Consider the following 20847-nt stretch of genomic DNA (forward strand, 5'->3'; position numbering starts at 1 on the left):
GGACTCTCATTGGTGAAGCGTAACGTGTGGGAGGTCATGCTGCCTTCACCATTTCCTGCCTTTCGCTGAGCAAGCGCCCAGACCTGACCTGTAGGCGTCGCTGTCCACAACGCCAGATTACCACCCACGACTTCCCTCCCCCTAACTCAGCCAAACGAGTTAGTATGACGACCGGCCCAAGCCGCAGCCTCTTGCATTGGTGACGAGCGCAATCTCCGCTACGCCACCCGACCGCCCTAAACTGTGTCTTATTTTGTAAGCTTGTCGTCGCTGTAAATGAGGGTAACCTCAGTGTCTCACGAGTTGAAATAAGGGTTTGAAATGAAATGAAATATAAAAAGGACTATTCTGATCATAGGTCTAACTCTCTCCACTGCTATCCCCCCACCCACAGTATATAGACAGTTGTGAAACCCTGGCCTAAATCACATGCAGCAACTAGATCTGCTCAGATGGGGGATCAAAATTATAATTTAAAATGTCCGGCAGCGTGGCTACACGCTTAGCGCTCTGGGCTCATGGTCGGAACGTTGCGGGTTTGAGCCCCGGCCAGCTGTCGGAAAGTGGCGGTGTATTCCTGGCTGGGAGCTCTCTGTCCTCTGGACTTGGCAGTAACGTCGCTATGGCGACAGGGACACCAGAGTGGCGTCCTTCGGATTAAACATTAAACCGAGGTCCCGGTTGAATTTGGTCGTTAAAGCACCCAGTGGGCGTCTATTGCAAAGAGTAGGCAGTTCCCCTGACGTTCCTGGCAAAATTCCCAATCAGGTCTCTGACATCCATCCTTGTCTCCCGAGCCATTCAGCCATAGATGTATGTGTGTTGTGTGCCTGGCGCCAGTGTACAGCAGCCATCGTAGCCCAAGGCACACACTGGTGGTGGAGGAGGCCATTTCCGCCCTACATGGGGAATGAACTGCATTCATGCAGCTCTTTTATCCAAAGCGCTTTACAACTTATGCCTCACATTCACACACCGATGGCAGAGGCGACCAAGCAAGGTGCCAACCTGCTCGTCGGGAGCTAAGTGGAGATAAGGGGCTAAGTGTTTTGCTCAAGGACACTTTGACACGCTGCCGGGAGGAGCCGGAATCAAATCGGGAACCATCCGATTACCAGACAACCGCTCTACCTCCTGAGCCACTGTCACCCCCAGTGCCTACATTGCTTTGAGTGGCTAGAAAACCGCTATATAAACGCAGTGAGTCATTCATTCATCCAAACGGGAGTCTGCGCTAAATTATGCATTTATATAACATCTTTTATCCAAAGCGCTTTACAATTTTGTTCCTCACATTCACCCATTCACTCACACATTCACACACCGATGGCGGAGGCAACCATGCAAGGTGCCGACCTGTTAATCGAGAGCAGTTAGGGGTTAAGTGTCTTGCTCAAGGACACTTCGACACGCTGCCCGGGAGGAGCAGGAATCGAACCGGGAACCTTCCGACTACCAGACGACTGCTCTACCTTCTGAGCCACTGTCGCCACTGTGGTGTAATGTGGATTACTTTTTAACCACACCACCTTTTCACCGCCTCTCCCTCCCTCCTCTTCCTCCCTCCTCCTCTCCCTCCTCCCCACTGTCGCCACTGTGGCCTAACATGGATAACTTTTTTACCACACCACCTTTCACCCCCTCTCCCTCCTCCTCTCCCTCCTCCCCACTGTGGTCTAACGTGGATCACTTTTTACCACACCACCTTTTCACCTCCTCTCCCTCCTCTTCCTGCCTCCTCCTCTCCCTCCTCTTCCTGCCTCCTCCTCTCCCTTCTCTTCCTCCTCTGCCTCCTCTCCATTCGTCCTCCCGTGAACTCAGCCGCGGAGACAAGTTCTCACAATGAGATTCTCTCCTCTCCGCTTCACGTCCCCCGACGCAGAAGAAAAGAAGAGCCTCCTCCACTCACCACAGTATGTAATTATGATAATTCCTCACGGGGGCTCTTGATGAAATTGAATTTCTCATGTCTCTCTCGGCTCCCCCTCCATTTCTCTTCCTTTGTGTGTTTGCCTCGCCATCACTCGCGGCCTGGAGTGTGTGTTTGGCTAACGGCTCTCTTGATCAGATTCCCGTCGTGATTGTTCTGCCGACGTGAGCGTCTTTAAGCCTGAATCTTGACGAGTGCCGTCGTCGTCATCCGCTGCAGCAGAAGCCCGTCTCTCCCGGCGATCCTGAATGAATGTTTGTCGTTCGTGGAGAATGAAGTCTCGGGGACGCGGATATATGCGTAATGAAAGGACTCAAATTGATTTTGAAATATGGAACGTACACACATTATGAAATGCTCCGCAGTTGAATGTCAATTATTTTAATGGCGTGTATCCACAAGGACCCCTATTTCATAAGATGTGGTCCCAGGGATCCAGTGTGCCTTACTACTATAGTGTCTTTATACCTGTATCACTACATATTAATACTACAACTCTGTACATACATCTGATCACATCTGTATATGCACATCTGCATATAATCCTTTTTACATATCTGTACTATATCTATATCTGTACATATCCCTTACTACCATATTGTCTATTGCACGTTACATTTGCACTCTGGTTGGATGCCAAACTTATTTTCGTCGTACTGTACTTGTGCTGTATGATGTGAGAGAGGGGGAGAGAGAGGGGGGGGAGAGATGAAGAGAGAGAGAGAGAGAGAGAGAGAGAGAGAGAGAGAGAGAGAGAGAGGGAGTGAGAGAGAGAGAGATAGAGAGAGAGAGAGAGAGAGAGAGAGAGAGAGAGAGAGAGAGAGAGAGAGAGAGAGAGAGAGAGATAGAACGAATAGGATGAGTGAGGGAGAGAGAGAGAGAGAGAGAGAGAGAGAGAGATGTGAAGGGGAATGTGAGTGAGTGATGGCAGGGAAGGAGGGCAGAGAAGAGAGGAGATGTGGTTGAGGGAGACAGAAAGGGGGGATGATACAGGAGAGATTCTATGATGTAAGGAGAGGCCATATTGGAGGACAGCTAGGTAACCACACCAAGACAAACAGAGTGAGGACCCAGCAGATATACCAGCAGATCTTAACACACACTGTCTCCTGTACCTGCAGCTCAGAGGTGGTCAGCAGGGGGTCCTTGAGGAGGAATAAGCCAATATCTTACACACACTACCTCCAGCTGACCTCAGCGGTGGTCAGCATGGGGTCTGCGGACCCCCAGGGGTCCTTAGGGAGGTTCCAGGGGGTCTCCAAGCACCAGAATGAGGAATAGTTCATCAGACAGTGTGATTGCTATTAAACTCTGTTGCCCGGTAGTTAGTTGGCACGACCAGGGTCGCCACAGAGTGCGGTAATGCAACGGGGACCTCAATAAAAATCTAAACTTTAGGAGTAAAACAGTAAAATAACAGAAACACTTGACGCTCAGAGCCTGCTCCCTAATAGCTGTAGGGATTGCTTGCACGGCTCTCAGGGTTGATGAGGTTTCTTTGTAAAAAAGAAGAAAAAAAAAGTCTGACTGAAGTAGTGGCTGAGTGACAGGCTCGCTGACGATACGCTCCGCCAAGATCCATTCAGCAAACTGCCCTCCCTGCCGCAGTCGACTCGTGCAACTCTCTCTCTCGCGTCTCCCGGGGGCAAAATGCAAACTCACCCCAAGAATCTGACAATCGAGCATGTGGGTGGGGTGGGGGGGGGGGTTTGGTAAGAGATGAACAACTGCGTGGAGGGCATTAAATGAGCGCAGTTCCGTTTGCTGACTCTTCCATGGGGTGCCAGGAGAGCTCCCAGGCGGAAAGTCTGGTGTGCATAATAAATGGTGTCCAGCCGTGACCTGGGGTAATGCAGGGAGAGGCACCTCCCACTGCTCCGTCTTTATGTAAAACACCTTTCCACCTGCCCCCCCCCCCCCCCCTTTCCCTACCCTGCCCCCCCCCCCCCCCCCCCCCCCCGACGGCTGCCAGAAACAAAGGGAAAAGTCGGGAGGCCTGTTAAACATTTGCCCCGTCCGAACGGTTGTCACCCAGGGGAGACCGGGGATGGCTGTAACACGTTCTGGCGTCGCCCCGTTACCCCTGTTACTCTGTTGTTGTTGTTGTTGTTGTTGTTGTTGTTGTTTTGTTGTTGTTGTTGTACCTTCTTGGGTCAAGAATCAAACAGTGATGAGGTGGACTTCACGTGGATTGGACAATAAATGAAAGGGGCGCTTCACCAAAAAGAAAAGAAAACAATGCTGATTATATTTTGCCCATAATCTCAGCACACGTCCAAAAACTAAAAATGTGCACACATTCATTAGTTTGATAGTTTATTGAGAGTAAATTAAGTTGTAATATGGCCACCGGTGATGCCATCGGGGACGTTGAATCGTTATGTTGTGTTAATTACAGCTCAATGAAATGATATGGTAGTGGTCCTATAAGACAAGGTGTTGCTATGTTATCATCTACATCATTTCACGGAGCTGTAATTAACACAACACAGAGGATTCAATGTCCCCCGATGACATCAACAAAACTAATGTGTGCATTTTGGCGTGAGATTATGTTAACATTTTTGTGTGTAAATGTGAATAGTTGCTCACAGAACCATGGAACCCTAAGGTACTCCTGACTCTAGTTTACGATCTCCCACACATTCCTAAACCACAATTGATAACCGAGGTTGGACAAAAAAAAACAAAAAAAAAACAGCCTGACAAATCTAATGAGGACACACAAATCTATGTAAGAAAATAAATTAAATAAAAGTGCAATCTGCACATGTACTGTAGCAATGACTACAACACACTACATTTACCTTCAGATAATGTATCAGGCTGAGCCAATGGAACTACATTTACCTACCATTTTACAGGAGAGAAACTACCGCTAATGTCTCATCCTGGACTCGGAAGGCTTGAGAACCCGGCCGTATACGCAGCTCCCTCTGCCAACGCTCTGTAAAGCCTGGAGGAATTGCTCTGTCCTCAGCCTCCATCAGTTCAGGTCCAGCCATCAGCATATAGGCTCCCGGCCCTGCAGGTTATTACTGCCACGCAGCACACTAATCAACTCTCTGCTATGACAGGTCATCGCCGACACGGAGGAGCTGAGAAATGAAGGGAGCAGGGGGACACAGGAGGTGGCACGCAATCAGCCAATCAAAACAGGTGCTATATCTACACAGACCATCCGTTCTGGCTGTGCGGGGGATGAGGACAGACGCAGACACGAGTCCAATTGGATGAGCTCGTCTCTCTGGGGAGAGGGGGCCTGACCGTATAGTCTGATGGAGAATGATGAGGAGCACGTTCAGCCACAGACTCGCAGTCCTTCGTGCCGGCAGCCATCAGGCTCCACAGCCGCGGATAACTAACGGCTGGAGAACTAGTGGTTGGAGAACTAGCAGCTGGAGAAATAGCGGCTGGAGAACTAGCGGCTGGAGAACTAGCGGCTGGAGAACTAGCGGTTGGAAAACTAGCAGCTGGAGAACTAAACGGCTGGAGAAACTAGCGGCTGGAGAACTAGCAGCTGGAGAACTAGCGGCTGGAGAACTAGCGGTTGGAAAACTAGCGGCTGGAGAACTAGCGGCTGGAGAACTAGCGGTTGGAGAACTAGCGGCTGGAGAACTAGCGGCTGGAGAACTAGCAGCTGGAGAACTAGCGGTTGGAGAACTAACGGCTGGAGAACTAGTGGCTGGAGAACTAGCGGTTGAAAAACTAGCAGCTGGAGAACTAACGGCTGGAGAACTAGAGGCTGGAGAACTAGCGGCTGGAGAACTGGCGGCTGGAGAACTAGCGGTTGGAGAACTGGAGCAGGAGACCTAATGTCGCGGTGGGGGTATGTGTGTGTCTGTGTGTATTCATTGAGCGGTGGGATCTACCCATGGGAGTTCCCTCTCTTGCGTTACAGGCTGTGCCGTTGGAGGAAGCTGATTGGCTGGCTGGCGCATAGGGGCGGTGCCATGGAACCCTGCGAACTCGCTCAAAAGGGTGGCGAGTATTGTCAGCTGGGGGCGAGACACAGAAGGACGAGACCCGGAGCAGAGGAGGAAAGAGAAACCAGAGGACGCCGACTGGTGATATTGCTGGTACACACGGCGCTATTGCTGCTTCCTGGAACGAAAACGGGAGTCGAGAGGACGGTAACAGAGGACGCGGGGCTGTAGGAGTACGAGGACACGCGACTCTTTTGTGTTGTGCTTTTTCTCCAGTGGAACCAGTTCCTATTGCCGACTGCGGTGTGGAGCCTCAGACAGGAGAGACATTATCGCCGCACTGCACGCCGTGAGTAAAGAGATGCAAGATATCAGAATACGCGCCTGACAAGCGAACTGTTTCCCGAGTGGTAAATGAAGACATAGAAGAACAGTGACTGCATTGGAATTAGGAATATTGTTAGTAGCGTGAAGCTGAAGATTATCGGAACGGCATACAGTAAGCCAGTAAAACTGTGGAAGATTTGAACCTAGTATTTTGGACACTCCATCCTCTGTGAACTACCTTTCTCTCTCTTTGCTGAATCTTATGGAGGATATCTAATTTGTGAATTGTGACGAACCCGGGAACGGGGGGACCTTGATATTACTGACTGTGCCCTCCATTACTGGCGGGAGGACATTATTGTACGCCTGGTGCTTGGAGTGCCTAAAACACCCCAGTACGGACAGAACAGTTTTAGCCCGAAGGCGGGAGGGGCTACGGGAGCGGAAGGGGGTGGCATCCTTCCGGCCCTCACCTTCGGGCCCCGGTCATACTTAAACCTTTTGTTTGTAGTGTTTGTCAACTCAGCGCTTCCACTGCCCAAACCTAGGTTAGGATATGAGAGGAGTATTCTAGGCCTAGGCCCTACCCCTAGCGGTGAGCAGTCCCCACTATTTTATCCCAGCCCCCTTAGTTGCTGTGTGACACTTAGTGTGTATTTACCTACCTATATTCCCTATAATCATTTGCCGTGGCTCCCCGAGAGATGGTGTGATATCGATACCTATTTTAGGCTATTTGCAGTGAACCGTGTTTTGAGGTGTGGTGTGATTCTAGACTAATGTTTGATAGTCATAGACCCGTGTGCAGGGCAAACCCTTTTTCTTCACGCGTGTAGTGCCGGGGATAGGTAGCGTGGGTGGGAGCAACAGTCTGGGGGTGGGTTTACAGGGCATTGAGCGCTTCCTCCTTTTAACTACCCTAGGCCTAGGAGGCGTGGGTATTTTAATCTAGTCTAATAGTGTTTAGGTAGATTTATGAATTTGTATCTTATGTATTAAAGTATTGCCTGTTTTTCTTAAATACCATTATGTAATAAAGTATTGCTTGTTTTTGCTAAACATTCTCTCCTTGTCTGTCTGTGGTCCTGGGGAATCTGTTGTGGTAGTTCAGCTGAGCTCTTTGGAAAGTACACCTGTGCGCTTGCACTTATAGCTGTAGACTGGGGTGCTTTTCATTGGGGTCTGGTGACACTAACAGCTGGAGAACTATTAGGAATGTCTGACCACTAAGTGTGTCAGACCCTTAACTACCAAAACCTGCACGAACTACAACGTATATGATGCCTGTTAGGGTACCTTGTGTATACTGCACCTTGTGTATACTGTTTATTTTTCTCATATTTTTATATTCAGATGAAATGTATGACTTTCTACTATTACCCTTGTCCATACCTGTACCTCCACTCCCCTATTCCGCTATCAATAAAGGAATATCTTATCTCAGAATGAGCTCATCTCTCTGCGGTGTGGGGCCTGACCGTAGTTTGCCTGTCGTATAATGATAATTTATCCTGAGTGTGTTGTGGGAGGTGGCCTGTATCCCTGTACCAGTTCTCCTATCCATAGTATTGTGCCATACAGTCTGGCACAACGCCACAGCTCACCGGCCACAGTGGGCATCTAATGATGATCACCTGCTAGTCGGTTGCAATCACCTGTTGTTTGCAACCAAGATGTCTCAGATCGATTACCATGAATAGCTTTCCTCCACCAGGACTTTTGTATATACAGTATATATATATATATATAATTTAATTTACTATATTTACCTTCAGATAATGTATCAGGCTGAGCCAACAGAACTACATTTACTGCCAAAGTAACATGAATACTGGCTATGCCTATACTAGCCCAATGAGCAGGAATAGACAATAAGAGCTGGATTCAAATCTCTCTCTCTCTCTCTCTCTCTCTCTCTCTCTCTCTCTCTCTCTCTCTCTCTCTCTCTCTCTCTCTCTCTCTCTCTTTCTCTCTCTCTCTCTCTCTCTCTCTCTCTCTCACACACACACACACACACACACACACACACACACACACACACACACACACACACACACACACACACACACACACACACACACACACACACACACACACACACACACACACACTCTATATCATGCCTGGTATCATATTGTCTACATATTTATACCCATCTGATTTAGTCGCCTGTGGCTTAATTACAACTCCCCAAATTGCCAAATTGACTTGATGAGACTTCGGTAGGTCAGTAAACATCAACCGAAATGAAAAAAAAAATGATAATAATTCTAACCCTAACTAACCTTACTGTCATGCACTTGTCATGTCGTAATAAACTAACGTACACTGTAGCACTCAACACTTGATGAACATTTACTCAGCTGATACGAGTTGTATCCTTAATGACTTGTCGTACAGAACTTGCAAGTCGTTTTGGATAAAAGCGTCAGCTAAATGACTAAATGTAAATGTAAACAAGTTATATATATGTAGTTAATTAATAGGCTATAAATTCTAACCTCTTCAAACAGTTCCAGGCTGTACGTGTTATCATCGTCCGCAAAGAACACCACCCCCGGGTCCCTCCGTGTGCGGTGCTGCCTCAGCCAGGCGAGAGCCGCGTTCCTCTGCTCGGTGGCGCGCGGCATCCCGGTGCGCTTGAACCGGCGGGGGGTGAAGACGTGTAGGTGGGTGTACTGCACCCCGGACCGGGCGAGGAAGCGCGCCACCAGCTCCGTGCGCGTCGTGGAGTCCTCCACCACTATCCAGTGGAACCTGGGAACCTGGCGGAAGGCATTGGCCAGCCTGGTGAGCTCAGCTTTCTGCACGGGACGGGTGTACGTCGGGGGTGATGGCGTATATTACCGGGAGGGCGGACTGGTTGCCTCCCGGCGGTCCGCCGGTCCCGGCCCGAGCCCGCTGCTTCCCCGCCCGGCCGGTGGCCGGAGTCCGAACGGTCCTTTTCGTGTCGATGTCGATCATGATGATGACGATGAGAACCCATGGCAGGAGGATGAAGAAGCGGCTGAAAAAGACCGATTTCATGATGCCGAAGTTATCACTCCATCGCTGCCGCGCATCCCAAGAACAGACCGTGCGCTCTCCAAAAACTCTCCTTTCTCTCAACCTGACTTCATCCAGACCCTGACTTCATCCAGACCCTGGCGTCAAAAACTTAACTGGCGGTACCTCGACATGCCCATCATTGTCCAACTCTGTCCGGCAAAAGCTTCGAAACAGCGTCATAATGTCCCCCCCCCCCCGTTCTTATCTCGGAGCGAAGTGGTCTCTATCCCTCCGGCGACAGGGCGATGCAGCTCGGCTCACGCGAACGGTAATAATTCCCGGTCCCGGTCTTCATTGCACGTTTCCAAAAGCAGCCGCGACGGGCTGGTCCACCGGTCCGTGGCTTTGACGCGTCCCGCAGAGGAGCGTCATCGCTGGGGATGGGATGTATATAATACTGTATAATACTGTAAGCCTGGACCTGTGTGATGCAGCGAGGAGGAGCAGGTGCAGCTATTAGGCAGAGGCAGAGCGGAGAGACGGTGTTGTGGAGCTGGAGGAGGAGAGATACTGGGAGAGACGAGCCTTGGGAGAGAGAGTGAGGGAGAGGGGGGGGGGGGAGAGACGGGCTTTGTTATGCTGCGCGAGAAACACGTCAGTGTCCGCTGAGGATAAACACAGGAGAGAGAGAGAGAGAGAGAGAGAGAGAGAGAGAGAGAGAGAGAGAGAGAGAGAGAGAGAGAGAGAGAGAGAGAGAGAGAGAGAGAGAGAGAGAGAGAGAGAGAGAGAGAGAGAGAGATGGAGAGAGATAGACAGGGAGGAGAGAGAAAGGGAGATAGAGAGAAAGAAAGAGAGAGAGAGGAGGAGAGGGAGGGGAAAGAGAGAAAGTGGGGGAGAGGAGAGAGAAAGGGAGAGAGGGGGAAGAGGGAAAGTGGGGAGAGAGAGTCGGAGAGAGGGGGGAGATAGAGCGAAATATGGGGGGGGGGGGGAGAGAAAGAGAGAGAATGCCCCTGTACATTTGTATTTTTAATTTTTTTTAAATGAACGTCTGAACTTCGATTTTAGCCCGAGTGGTTTATAATCTATTCAGCTGAGCAGCTAATCACTATGATTATTCCCACAACACAGAGATAATAGCAGGGGAAATCAGTTAGCCTAAACTAATAGACCTCATTCACATCAGACTAATTGACAAATAAATGAATCCCTCATTGTTTCACAGGATAAAATACTATTTGGATTGTTTGTGTGAATGTGTGGACACTAAGGAAGGTTGAAATCATTATGTTGAAAAGTTCGCCATTTTGAAAGTTATTGAGTTTATTGCTCCAGCAGTCCGACTTTCTAATATAAATTAAACTCATGCTTGTTTGATAATAAAGCAGTGGGCTAATTCAATCGTAAATGTTTTTTAATTGACACAATGTGATATTGCCACGGCAGAGTAACGCGCTGTTCCAATATTAATATTCATGCTTTATTGACATTGATTCTGTGTTCTTTCATCTCTATGTCGTTCGAATGATTTTCAAAAGATTAAATGATCTCCTAAAATCCAAATCAGACGAACCCTTTGCAATTAGCAGACATTAAACAGGAAATTTCACGGCTGTCCTCTAAACGCCCGCCACATCAAATAGTGTCTTCACGTCATCGAGGTGTGATTCATCCATTAATCATCATAACATCTTTAATCCCGACTCCTTGTCCTTGTGTCCTCCGTGCTGCTGTCCTATACCTGTTGTTAGATCCTGATCAATCTGGCCAGTATCACGTCTTCTTGTGTTATCCTCTCTCCATCCAATTCCTCTGCGTTGTGTACTTTTAATGGTCCTGACGTCTCATATACTGGCTGAATACAATCCTTATCTCTCCCCGTTTAGTACGATCCGCAAAACCATAATAATTCTCCACCTCCGTAAGAATTCGACACTCCGACCCAGCGTAATACCTTATGAGGAAAAGCGTTGTTTATTGATATAAACAGAAACCTCAGCTCAGATGTTAACAGATGTTATTGTCCTTGAAGAGTCTATTCTAATGATCTTTCGGTGTGTTCAGTCTATTGTCCTTTTGCTATTCAGTCCAAAAGTGGTCAGGCCTGGTCTTTAGCCTAACCCTCCTCGCGTTAGCCGAAGCTAATGATGATGTGGCATTCTTCCTTCCCCCCCCCTCTCTATGAGAGGAGAGAGTCTCTCAGTCCTAGTCAGATTGTAGTCTGCCCTTAGCCGCTCTTGGTCTGCCTTACACCCGGAACCACTGTTCGACTTATAGATCTTCGTTGTAGCAACGGCGGCCCCGCCTTCTGGTTGTCATGCGACGTGCTAATAACCTTTCACACCATTAAACGTTTCATTAAGATGAACCTCTCTCCCTCCTGCTCTGGGCCTACACTCTCTTATCTATGTGTTCTTCCAAGGAATTCAAAACATTCTCTCGCTGGCAGTGTGCTGCTCACAATCACCCTGCTTGCTCTGAACCACTGTTCTATCACCCTCTTCTAAGGCAAACCATGCACATTTCGATCTCTCTGACCCGGCACCGTTTTAGCTGTGGTCATCTCCCCCCAATCTATACATCACATACATTGAATAAACCCCGTTTTCTCTCACTAAGAAAAAAATCGGTAAAAAACAGTAAATGTCTGGCAGCTTGGCAGCCAGAGATTTACTGTAAAATTACATTGAAATACCCGAATTAAAATAAAGTGGAAAAGCAATAAATTTACAGATAATTCTGTTTATTATTTTTGCAGAGAACCACTGTTAATTGACAGGTTAGGTTCAGCAGTGAAACGCTGTTATTTTACAGGTTTTTTCCTACATTATTATGATCAAACACCTTCAATAAAGTGACAGAACTTAAAGTTCAGCAGTGAAACATTGTTATTTCACAAGTTTTCCCTACATTTACGATGAAACTCCTTCAATTAAGTGACATAACTCAAAGTTCAGCAGTGAAACACTGTTATTTCACAGGTCTTTCCTAAATTATTACGATCAAACTCCTTCAATAAAGTGACAGAACTTAAAGTTCAGCAGTGAAACTGTTATTTCACAGGTTTTTCCTAAATTATTACGATCAAACTCCTTCAATAAAGTGACAGAACTCAAAGTTCAGCAGTGAAACACTGTTATTTCACAGTTTTTTTTCTAAATTATTACGATCAAACTCCTTCAATAAAGTGACAGAACTTAAAGTTCAGCAGTGAAACACTGTTAATTCACAGGTTTTTCCTAAATTATTACGATCAAACTCCTTCAATAAAGTGACAGAACTTAAAGTTCAGCAGTGAAACACTGTTATTTTACAGGTCTTCCCATAATTATTACAATCAAACTCCTTCAATTAAGTGACAGAACTCAAAGTTCAGCAGTGAAACACTGTTATTTCACAGGTTTATCCTAAATTATTACGATCAAACTCCTTCAATAAAGTGACAGAACTTAAAGTTCAGCAGTGAAACACTGTTATTTCACAGGTTCTTCCTAAATTATTACGATCAAACTCCTTCAATAAAGTGACAGAACTTAAAGTTCAGCAGTGAAACACTGTTATTTTACAGGTCTTCCCATAATTATTACAATCAAACTCCTTCAATTAAGTGACATAACTCAAAGTTCAGCAGTGAAACACTGTTATTTGGCCGGTTTTTCCAAAATTATTACAATCAAACTCCTTCAATAAAGTGACAGAACTTAGTTCAGCAGTGAAACACTGTTATTTTACAGGTTTTTCCTAAATTATTACAATCAAACTCCTTCAATAAAGTGACAGAACTTAAAGTTCAGCAGTGAAACACTTTTATTCCACAAGTTTTTCCAAAATTATTACGATGAAACACATTTCCTAAATTATTACAATCAAACTCTTTCAATAAAGTGACAGAACTTGAAACACTGTTATTTTACAGGTTTTTCCTAACTTATTACAATCAAACCCCTTCAATAAAGTTATGCCACTAAAAACTCAGCAGAGAAACACTGTTATTTTACAGATTTCTCCTAAATGATTATCAAACATATTTAATAAAGTGGCACCACTAAAAGTTAAGCAGACAAACACTTTTATTGTACAGATTGTTAGAAACAAAAAGCTTCAAGTGTTAACGTTAGGTTATGGCTATAACCAAGTTCTGTTAGTTAGGGGTGACGCTTGACATCACTACTGCACTATCTCGCATATGTGCACGCGCACTGAATAAAGACCACAAATGTACCTTTAATCCCAATATTCGTCTGACCACACCCCTCATCAGCTTACCTTCATAAGCAGGTGTGTGGTCACCTGCTCTCCTCCTTCCCAAGCTTTCACCACAAGGTGAGGTCAAGGGCTGCAGCGGCCGTCTGATGCCAAGCGTCACCCCTAACTAACAGAACTTGGTTATAGCCATAACCTAACGTTCTGTTCCGTTAGGGGCTCTGCTTGGCATCACTACTGCACAAGGGGAGGCCAAGCGGAGCCGCTGGCTGACAAATACACCCCGCTGACAGCCCCCCACAACCATCAGAACAGGGAGGGCCGAGCCCCCCCGACCCCCCCTAATGGAGGGCATCCCCCCTATTAGGGGCTTCACGGGAGGGCGACGGACCCGACCGTGCGAAGAGGCACTCAAGCAACTCAACGCACAGGGTGAGTAGACCGTGGCTTGACCCCACGACTACACACACGCACAACCCGCATGCCAACCGGGAACGAACGGAGGAACAACCTCGTTACTGCCCCCAGAATCACGGGGTCAAGGGCAAACCCAACCCCGTGGCAAGGCCGTAGCAGCGGAGCGCGAAGGAAGACCCAGACCCACCAAAAGGACTGGACTCCCTGGAATGGGGGCCCGGAGAAGTCCATGATGCCAGCATCAAGACCCCACCAGGTGGGCACGTAGTGCCCCGCCCCCCACATCGCCAGCGTATTCGGACAAAGGCCCCTCAGTTACTGCACCTGGTATTCCCAGGCGGAATCCCATCCAAGTACTAACCAGGCCAGAACCTGCTTAGCTTCCGAGATCGGACGAGATCGGGCGGGTTCAGGTTGGTATGGCCGTAAGCCGAGCGGGCCCTGTCCCCCCAATAGTACACCGCCTGGCACACTGACCCTGCAGAACAGGCAGTCAGCATGGCCGTAAGCACACAAAAAAGGTTAACCAACGGAAGCAGGCAGCGCACCGGGGAAAACTGGAGCCTGGAGACTGCGGACGAGACAGGCGCCAGAGGGGACAGCTGAACACAGCCGCACCGGCGGAAGGGGCGTATGCTGGCGTTGTTGCATGACCAAGCCTCCATTTAAAAACCCCCACCCAGAGGGGTTGAGGCAGAGAAGGCTGACACGATTGGCAGACGTCATGAACGTGCAGGGGCACCCTCAACCGGTGAACCCGAGAGTTGACACTGCTCCAACACACCAGGGAATCAACCACCTTGGCGTTACCCAATGCGGTGGTTGTTCCTATAACCCCTCAAGAAAAAACTCCAAAACACACCTGCGGGTATACACCGGCTATACCGCAGTACAAGTGTCTCAGTTTTCAAAAAAGGGTTAACCCAGGCCTACGGGTCGACGAACATTACCTCGGACCGGGCCTGGCGATACGGGAAGCACAGGGTCACCAGAGGAGGTCAAAGACCACCCCAACAGGCCCCTCTTCGCCATGCGTGAGAGAGGAGCGAAAAAGAATGGAGAACCAGCCCCTAAGCACACCGTACTTGGTATTCCCAGGCGGTCTCCCAACCAAGTACTAACCAGGACCAACCTGTGTAGCGGCCGAGATCCGACGAGATCGAGCGTGTACAGGTTGGCATGGCCGTAAGCCATTACGACAGTGCTGAGTGAAAACGTACCCAACCAGGGTCTCCATAGCGCTTAACCCTGTGACACCCGGACCGACCTGGCATTTTTCCCCCTGAAAAAAGCCCAAGTCCCTCAGGGTACCAGAACAGCAGATCTGCATCCCCGGCGGACAACGGGTTCAACTGATCCGGACCAGCGTGACCAGAACCAGTCCCGTGCCCTAACCACGCCGACATGCCAACTCCAGGAGAAAGGGCAGATATGCGTGTCGATCTTAACATGAAAAAGAAGGCGCCACCCAGACGTTCGGCCGAACCGCGCCTGGTGGCCCACCCCAAGGGCGTGAGACCCCTCTACATATGTTCAGATCCATTCCGTCATCATCCCCCAGACATGAACGAGAATCCGTCGAAAAACCAACCCAGGTCGTGGGATTTGGTCGTCGGAAGAGGAAAAACCCCCATCTCAGTTGCTTTATAAAAACGCCGTTTCAACCACAAGCAACCAAGGCGTGCCAGTCAGTCGCCTGTTTACAGCGAGCTAGCACTATACGTGCGTCGGGACACACCCCCATCAATGAACAGGCTATTTAGACCTGTCATTGAATCCCGAAGGCGCCCAGGGAAACGACAAGAGGGGTGTGACACTCCCTAATTCCAACACTTTTTGAATAGAAAAGAAGGAAGCATCAACAGTATGTATCCCAGTCTACACAGCCGGGGGTAAAAAATGTTCACATTTTTACATCCCACCACCCTCCCATAGGAAGGAGACGGGGATCCCCAGAGAGACTGTACAGATTGAAAAGAATATATTGCACCTTGAGCCATGTAAAAAATTGGTTTTAGGGCTCTCCGGGGAAGAGGCACTGAACCCATACACACTCAATAATCGAATTGAATCGAATACATATACAATAGAATAGGACCCTTCTAGAGGGTCCACTCACTTTGACAATCTGAGGAGGAAGGCTCTGTACTCTGATGGAGGCTCCCTCACATGGAAGAAGGAGTCCGAACTCACAGAAGGCCCGAATAGGCGCTTGGTGAGGAGGAGCCCTGACCACCCCCCTGAAACAGATCCATCACATGGACCTGAACAGCACACGGAAGTCCTACCAACAGAGACGCGCACAGTGACGTACTCTATGGCGGGGGAATTCCTGCGGTGCACACGCCCAATATACCAGGCCGTGGGACCAGGAAACTCCCTCCCCCCCCCCCCCCGTAACGTGCCGAACCGCCACGTGACGGGAACCTTGAAGGACAGGGGTGTACCCCTGACCGACAGAACAAGGGGGAGAGGAAAGGTTACCAGTTCACCCCTTTACGACCCCACACCCATGATACGATGTAATGACAAAAAGAGAATATGACACAGTCATAGTCAGCTCTATGAAGCGTTTGACAGCTCCACACAGCGCATGAGCTAACCTGCTATCTGATTTTTACTAAGGAAAAAACACAGAATAGAGAGGGCTCTAAGAGCCCCGGTCCAACATACACATGTGCTTCTGTGGCCAGTCCAACCCAGTTGTAGGTCACATAACACACACAACCCATCATCACCTACAAAAAATGGCAAAAACACTCTACAGAGGAACGCCGTTTTTCACAATGAGAGAATACATAATTCTCGATTAGTATCGGCCACAGGCCTTGCTAAGCACACACGACAGCGACCAAACCATCTTTCCTTTTAGGAAAATAAAGTTTCTCCAGCAGTTTTAGCACAACCTCAGCAATCAAGCTAAGGGTTACATCGCATCCCTACCACACAAAAGACACAATTCTAGTGCACAACATGTCTGATAGGAGGATGAAAAAGTCCCCAGGGAACCGGGGGGAAACACAATCCTCTTATACCCTCAATACGGCCAGTTAAAACAGGAAAACCTGTTAATATGTGAACACACTGTTCATTGTCATCACAGGCTGAGAAAAGAACATTCTTTTACTCACTTGTCACTAAGCATAGCTTCATAGGTTAGTTACCTTAGTTGTGAGTACACGGTACATAACAACACACATGATGTTACTCACACAACAACCAGATCATTATCACATCTGTAACAACAACCCGATTTGCACGGAGAAGCTAACTGCCAGTGACAAAAACAGCTCACACATAACCCGCGTCGTATCCTAAATGCATTGCAGCAACACACGTTTTGGGAAAAACATCGTTATTCACAATACATTTAGAAAAGTAAAACCAGAAGACGTGTTATAAGGTCTGGTCAAACCTGGTCCTACCCGGAACGTAGATCAGCGAAGTGCAGTCACAGACACCGTAGGAACACAGCCGCTCCTGTGTTGTTCGAACTGGGCAGCGTCGCCGCTCCAACCCGCACTACAGTCCTCTTTGTTGATGCAACCTTGCCGTCCTGGCTCAGGGCAGGGTCGACGAAACATCCCCTGTCAAGGATGACGTCGTAGTCAAGAGTGTAAAACATGTTAAAATCAAAGCACGTTCAACAGAATAGCATCAAGCTAACGGCCGCTCCAACCGTTCGGGCGCTACTGCCCCTGCTCGCGAGACGCCGAGCTAACGGCGCACGCGACCAGAAGCGAGCTCACGGCGGCGCGCGAGAAGCTAAAGCTACCCCGCGCCAGGCCATGGCCTATAGCAGCAAGCTAACGTTACCTAGTGATCACGACATGCTAGCACCGCAGCTAACAGCTGACTGGCTAACAGTAGGCCCAACCTAAGCAGGCCATGCAGCGATCCCAGCAGGCTAACGCAGCAGTTAACAGCTGACTGGCTAACCGTAAGCTAAGCAGCTATCATCTGAACATGTATACAATGACATAACACTCACCCAGACAGGCCGCCGTTCTGAACCTCTCCTCACTTTTTAAGAGAAAAGAGAAACAAGATGTCAACACTGCTTTACAACGGTGATTTTACCAACACCCGACGGAATCAGCACAATACCAAACTGGCCTGTGTAGCTGACTTGAACATGGATCTGCCGCTATCGCACATCCATGCACATATCCCCTCGTGAAGGAATACTCTCAATTGGATATGAAAGATGGGGCCTTAACACGGTGACAGAGAGATGTCCACTCGTCCAGAACACACAGGGATCACCAGTGTTAATGGTCGCGGCCCACTAGTTAAAACTATAATGGTCTTCAGACCAAGGCCTTCTGTCGCCTAGGTGGCTGAACAAAGGACCCTAGCCTGGGGCCGGTTTCCATAAACATTGTCAAGTAGCCCCCATAGCACTAACAGACAAGTGGAGCCTGCCAGCAAAACACTACTCACCCAACCTGGAACGCACCGCTTCTCACAACAGCGGCATGTCCGACAGTTCAGCTGTGGCCTGACAGGTTTCACCCCAACAAACACAGCAAAGAACTGCAGTTGAGAAGCATGCAGCGGCGTGCTCCCAATACGAAAACCGGTGGAGGGTTTTTAGAATGATCATCATCTTCCAGACACTCCAGTACGAAGACAATATCGCCGTATTTTCTCGAAAATAGTGAGAGAGAAAATAAAGATATGATGTCAACGTATCCTTGTTTCCCAAAGCTGCTCCTAATCCTTTCTTCCATCATGGTGTCAAGTGTGGGGATCTACTGAGGCACTTCTTCCTTGTGGTGAAAGCGAGAAGGAGGAGAGCAGGTGACCACACACCTGCTTATGAAGGTAAGCTGATGAGGGGTGTGGTCAGACGAATATTGGGATTAAAGGTACATTTGTGGTCTTTATTCAGTGCGCGTGCACATATGCGAGATAGTGCAGTAGTGATGCCAAGCAGAGCCCCTAACGGAACAGAACAAGTGTTCTGTTTCGTAATGGCTCTCGCTCGGCGTCACTCTCTGCACTGTACCTCGCTCGTGCACGCGCACTGAATAAAAAATTCCACAATGCACCTTTACACCCCAACATCCGTCTGACCACCCCCCCCAGCTTACCTACATAAGCAGGGGTGGGGCCACACACTCGCCTCCTTCTTCGCTTTCACCACAAGGAAGTGCCTTCGGTAGATCCCCACTTGACGAGGTTGCTAGTTGAAGAAAGTTGGAAAACAAGAGATACGTTGACATCATATCTTTATTTTCTCTCTCACTATTTTTCGAGAAAATACGGCGATATTGTCTTCGTTACTGGAGTGTCTGGAAGATGATGATCATTCTACACCTCCACCGTTTTTTTCGTATTAGGAGTTCACGCCGCTGACATGCCTCCCAACTACAATCCTCCTTGCTGCGGCTGGATGGGGTAAGACCCTCCAGCAACACAGCTGGACTGTAGGACGCACCGACTGTTGTGAGAAGCGGTGGGTTCCAGGTTTGGTGAGTAATGTTTGCTTGCGAGCACCACTTGTCTGTTAGTGCTATGGGGGCTAGCTGACAATGTTTACGAAAACCGGCCCCAGATTAGGGTCCTTCTGTTCAGCCTTTTAGGCGACGGCGGAGGATCTTGGTTTGAAGCCCATTATAGTCAACTAGTGGGCCACGACCAGTAACTGGTGATCCCAGGATTCTCTGGACGAGTGGATGCTTCTCTGTCACCGTGTAGGCCCCATCTTTCATATACAAATGAGAGTATACCCTCACGAGGAAATGTGGGCATGGATGTTCGTTATCGGGAGATCCATGTTCAAGTCGGCTACAGCCCAGATGGGACTTGTGCTGGCTCCGCCGGATGTCTGGTAAAATCACCGTTGTAAACTGTGTTAACATCTCTTTTTCTCTTCTCTCTTAAAAGGTGAGGAGGGTTTCAGAACGGCGGCCTGTCTGAAGTGTGGCTTGTTATATCGTTTGTGTACAAGTTCAGGTGGTAGCTGCTTAGCAGATAGCTGCTTAGCTTGCGTGCTAGTTGTGGCCTACTGTGTTAGCCAGTCAGCTGTTAGCTGCGCAGCTGTTAGCTGCGGTATTAGCTCGCTGTGTTTACCAGGCTAGTACACGTTAGCTTGCTGCTATCAGCCGAACGGCTGTTAGCTTAATGCTACACTGTTGAACGTTTTCTGTGACTATAACATGCCTTAAACACTCTGACTACGACGTCATCTTTGACAGAGGGTGTTAGTCGAACCTACCCGGAGCCGGCCGGCGAGGACTGCGTCAACAAGGAGAACCGTAGCGGCGGGATGGAGCAGCGACGCTGCCCGTGTCGTCAAACACAGGATGCTGTGTTTACTACCGGTGCCCTGTTAGAGACTGCAGTTCGCTTGATCTGCGCTCTCGGTAGGAAGGTCCTGACCAGACCTTAAAACGCGTCTTCTTCCTTCCCTTCTAAATGTTTTGTAAATAACGATGTTTTCCAAAACGAGTGTTGCTGCACTACATTTAGGATACAACGCGAGTTGTGTGTGAATTATCTTGTCACTGGTATTAGCTTCTCCATGCAAATCGGGTTGTTTGTTACAGATGTAACAATGATCTGGTTTGTTGTGTTGAGAAACATCATGTGTGTTCATGTACCGTGTACTCACAACTAAGGGGGTTAAACTAACCTATAAAGCTATGCTTAGTGACATATGAGTGAAGAATGAATTCTTTTCTCAGCCTGTAATGACAATGAACAGTGTGTTCACATATTAACAGGTTTACCTGTTCAACTGGTCGTATTAAGGGTAAGGTAGGAGGGGCGTTTCCCCCCGGTTCCCTGGGGACTTCCTCACCCTCCTCTCAGACATGTTGTTTACAATATATTGTGTCACTGTGTAGTGGGATACGATGTAACCCTTGGCTTGATTGTTGGGGTTGTGCTAAAACTGCTTGAGGAACTGTATTTTCCTAAAAGAAAAGATTGTTTGGTCACTTTTCGTGTGTGCTTGGCAAGGCCTGTGGCCGATACTAATCGAGAATTGTGTATTCTCTCATTATGAAAAACGGCGTTCCTCTGTAGAGTCAAGTGTATTGCCATTTTTTG

At 48.4% G+C, this 20847-nt stretch overlaps 1 protein-coding gene across 1 annotated transcript in view; it reads right to left on the reverse strand.

The window, feature by feature from the left end:
- Positions 1-9210, reverse strand: part of b3gat2 (beta-1,3-glucuronyltransferase 2 (glucuronosyltransferase S)) — a gene marked incomplete at both ends in the record, with an annotated part of 133420 nt that extends 124210 nt beyond the window's left edge. The window contains 2 exon segments of the mRNA XM_084321906.1: positions 8685-9011; positions 9013-9210. Of these exon segments, the coding sequence (XP_084178032.1) occupies positions 8685-9011; positions 9013-9210 (525 nt within the window).
- Between the last annotated feature and the right edge of the window lie 11637 nt (positions 9211-20847).

This window comes from Notolepis coatsorum (genome assembly GCF_963971535.1).
Source record: "Notolepis coatsorum genome assembly, chromosome: 9".
NCBI lineage: Eukaryota > Metazoa > Chordata > Actinopteri > Aulopiformes > Paralepididae > Notolepis > Notolepis coatsorum.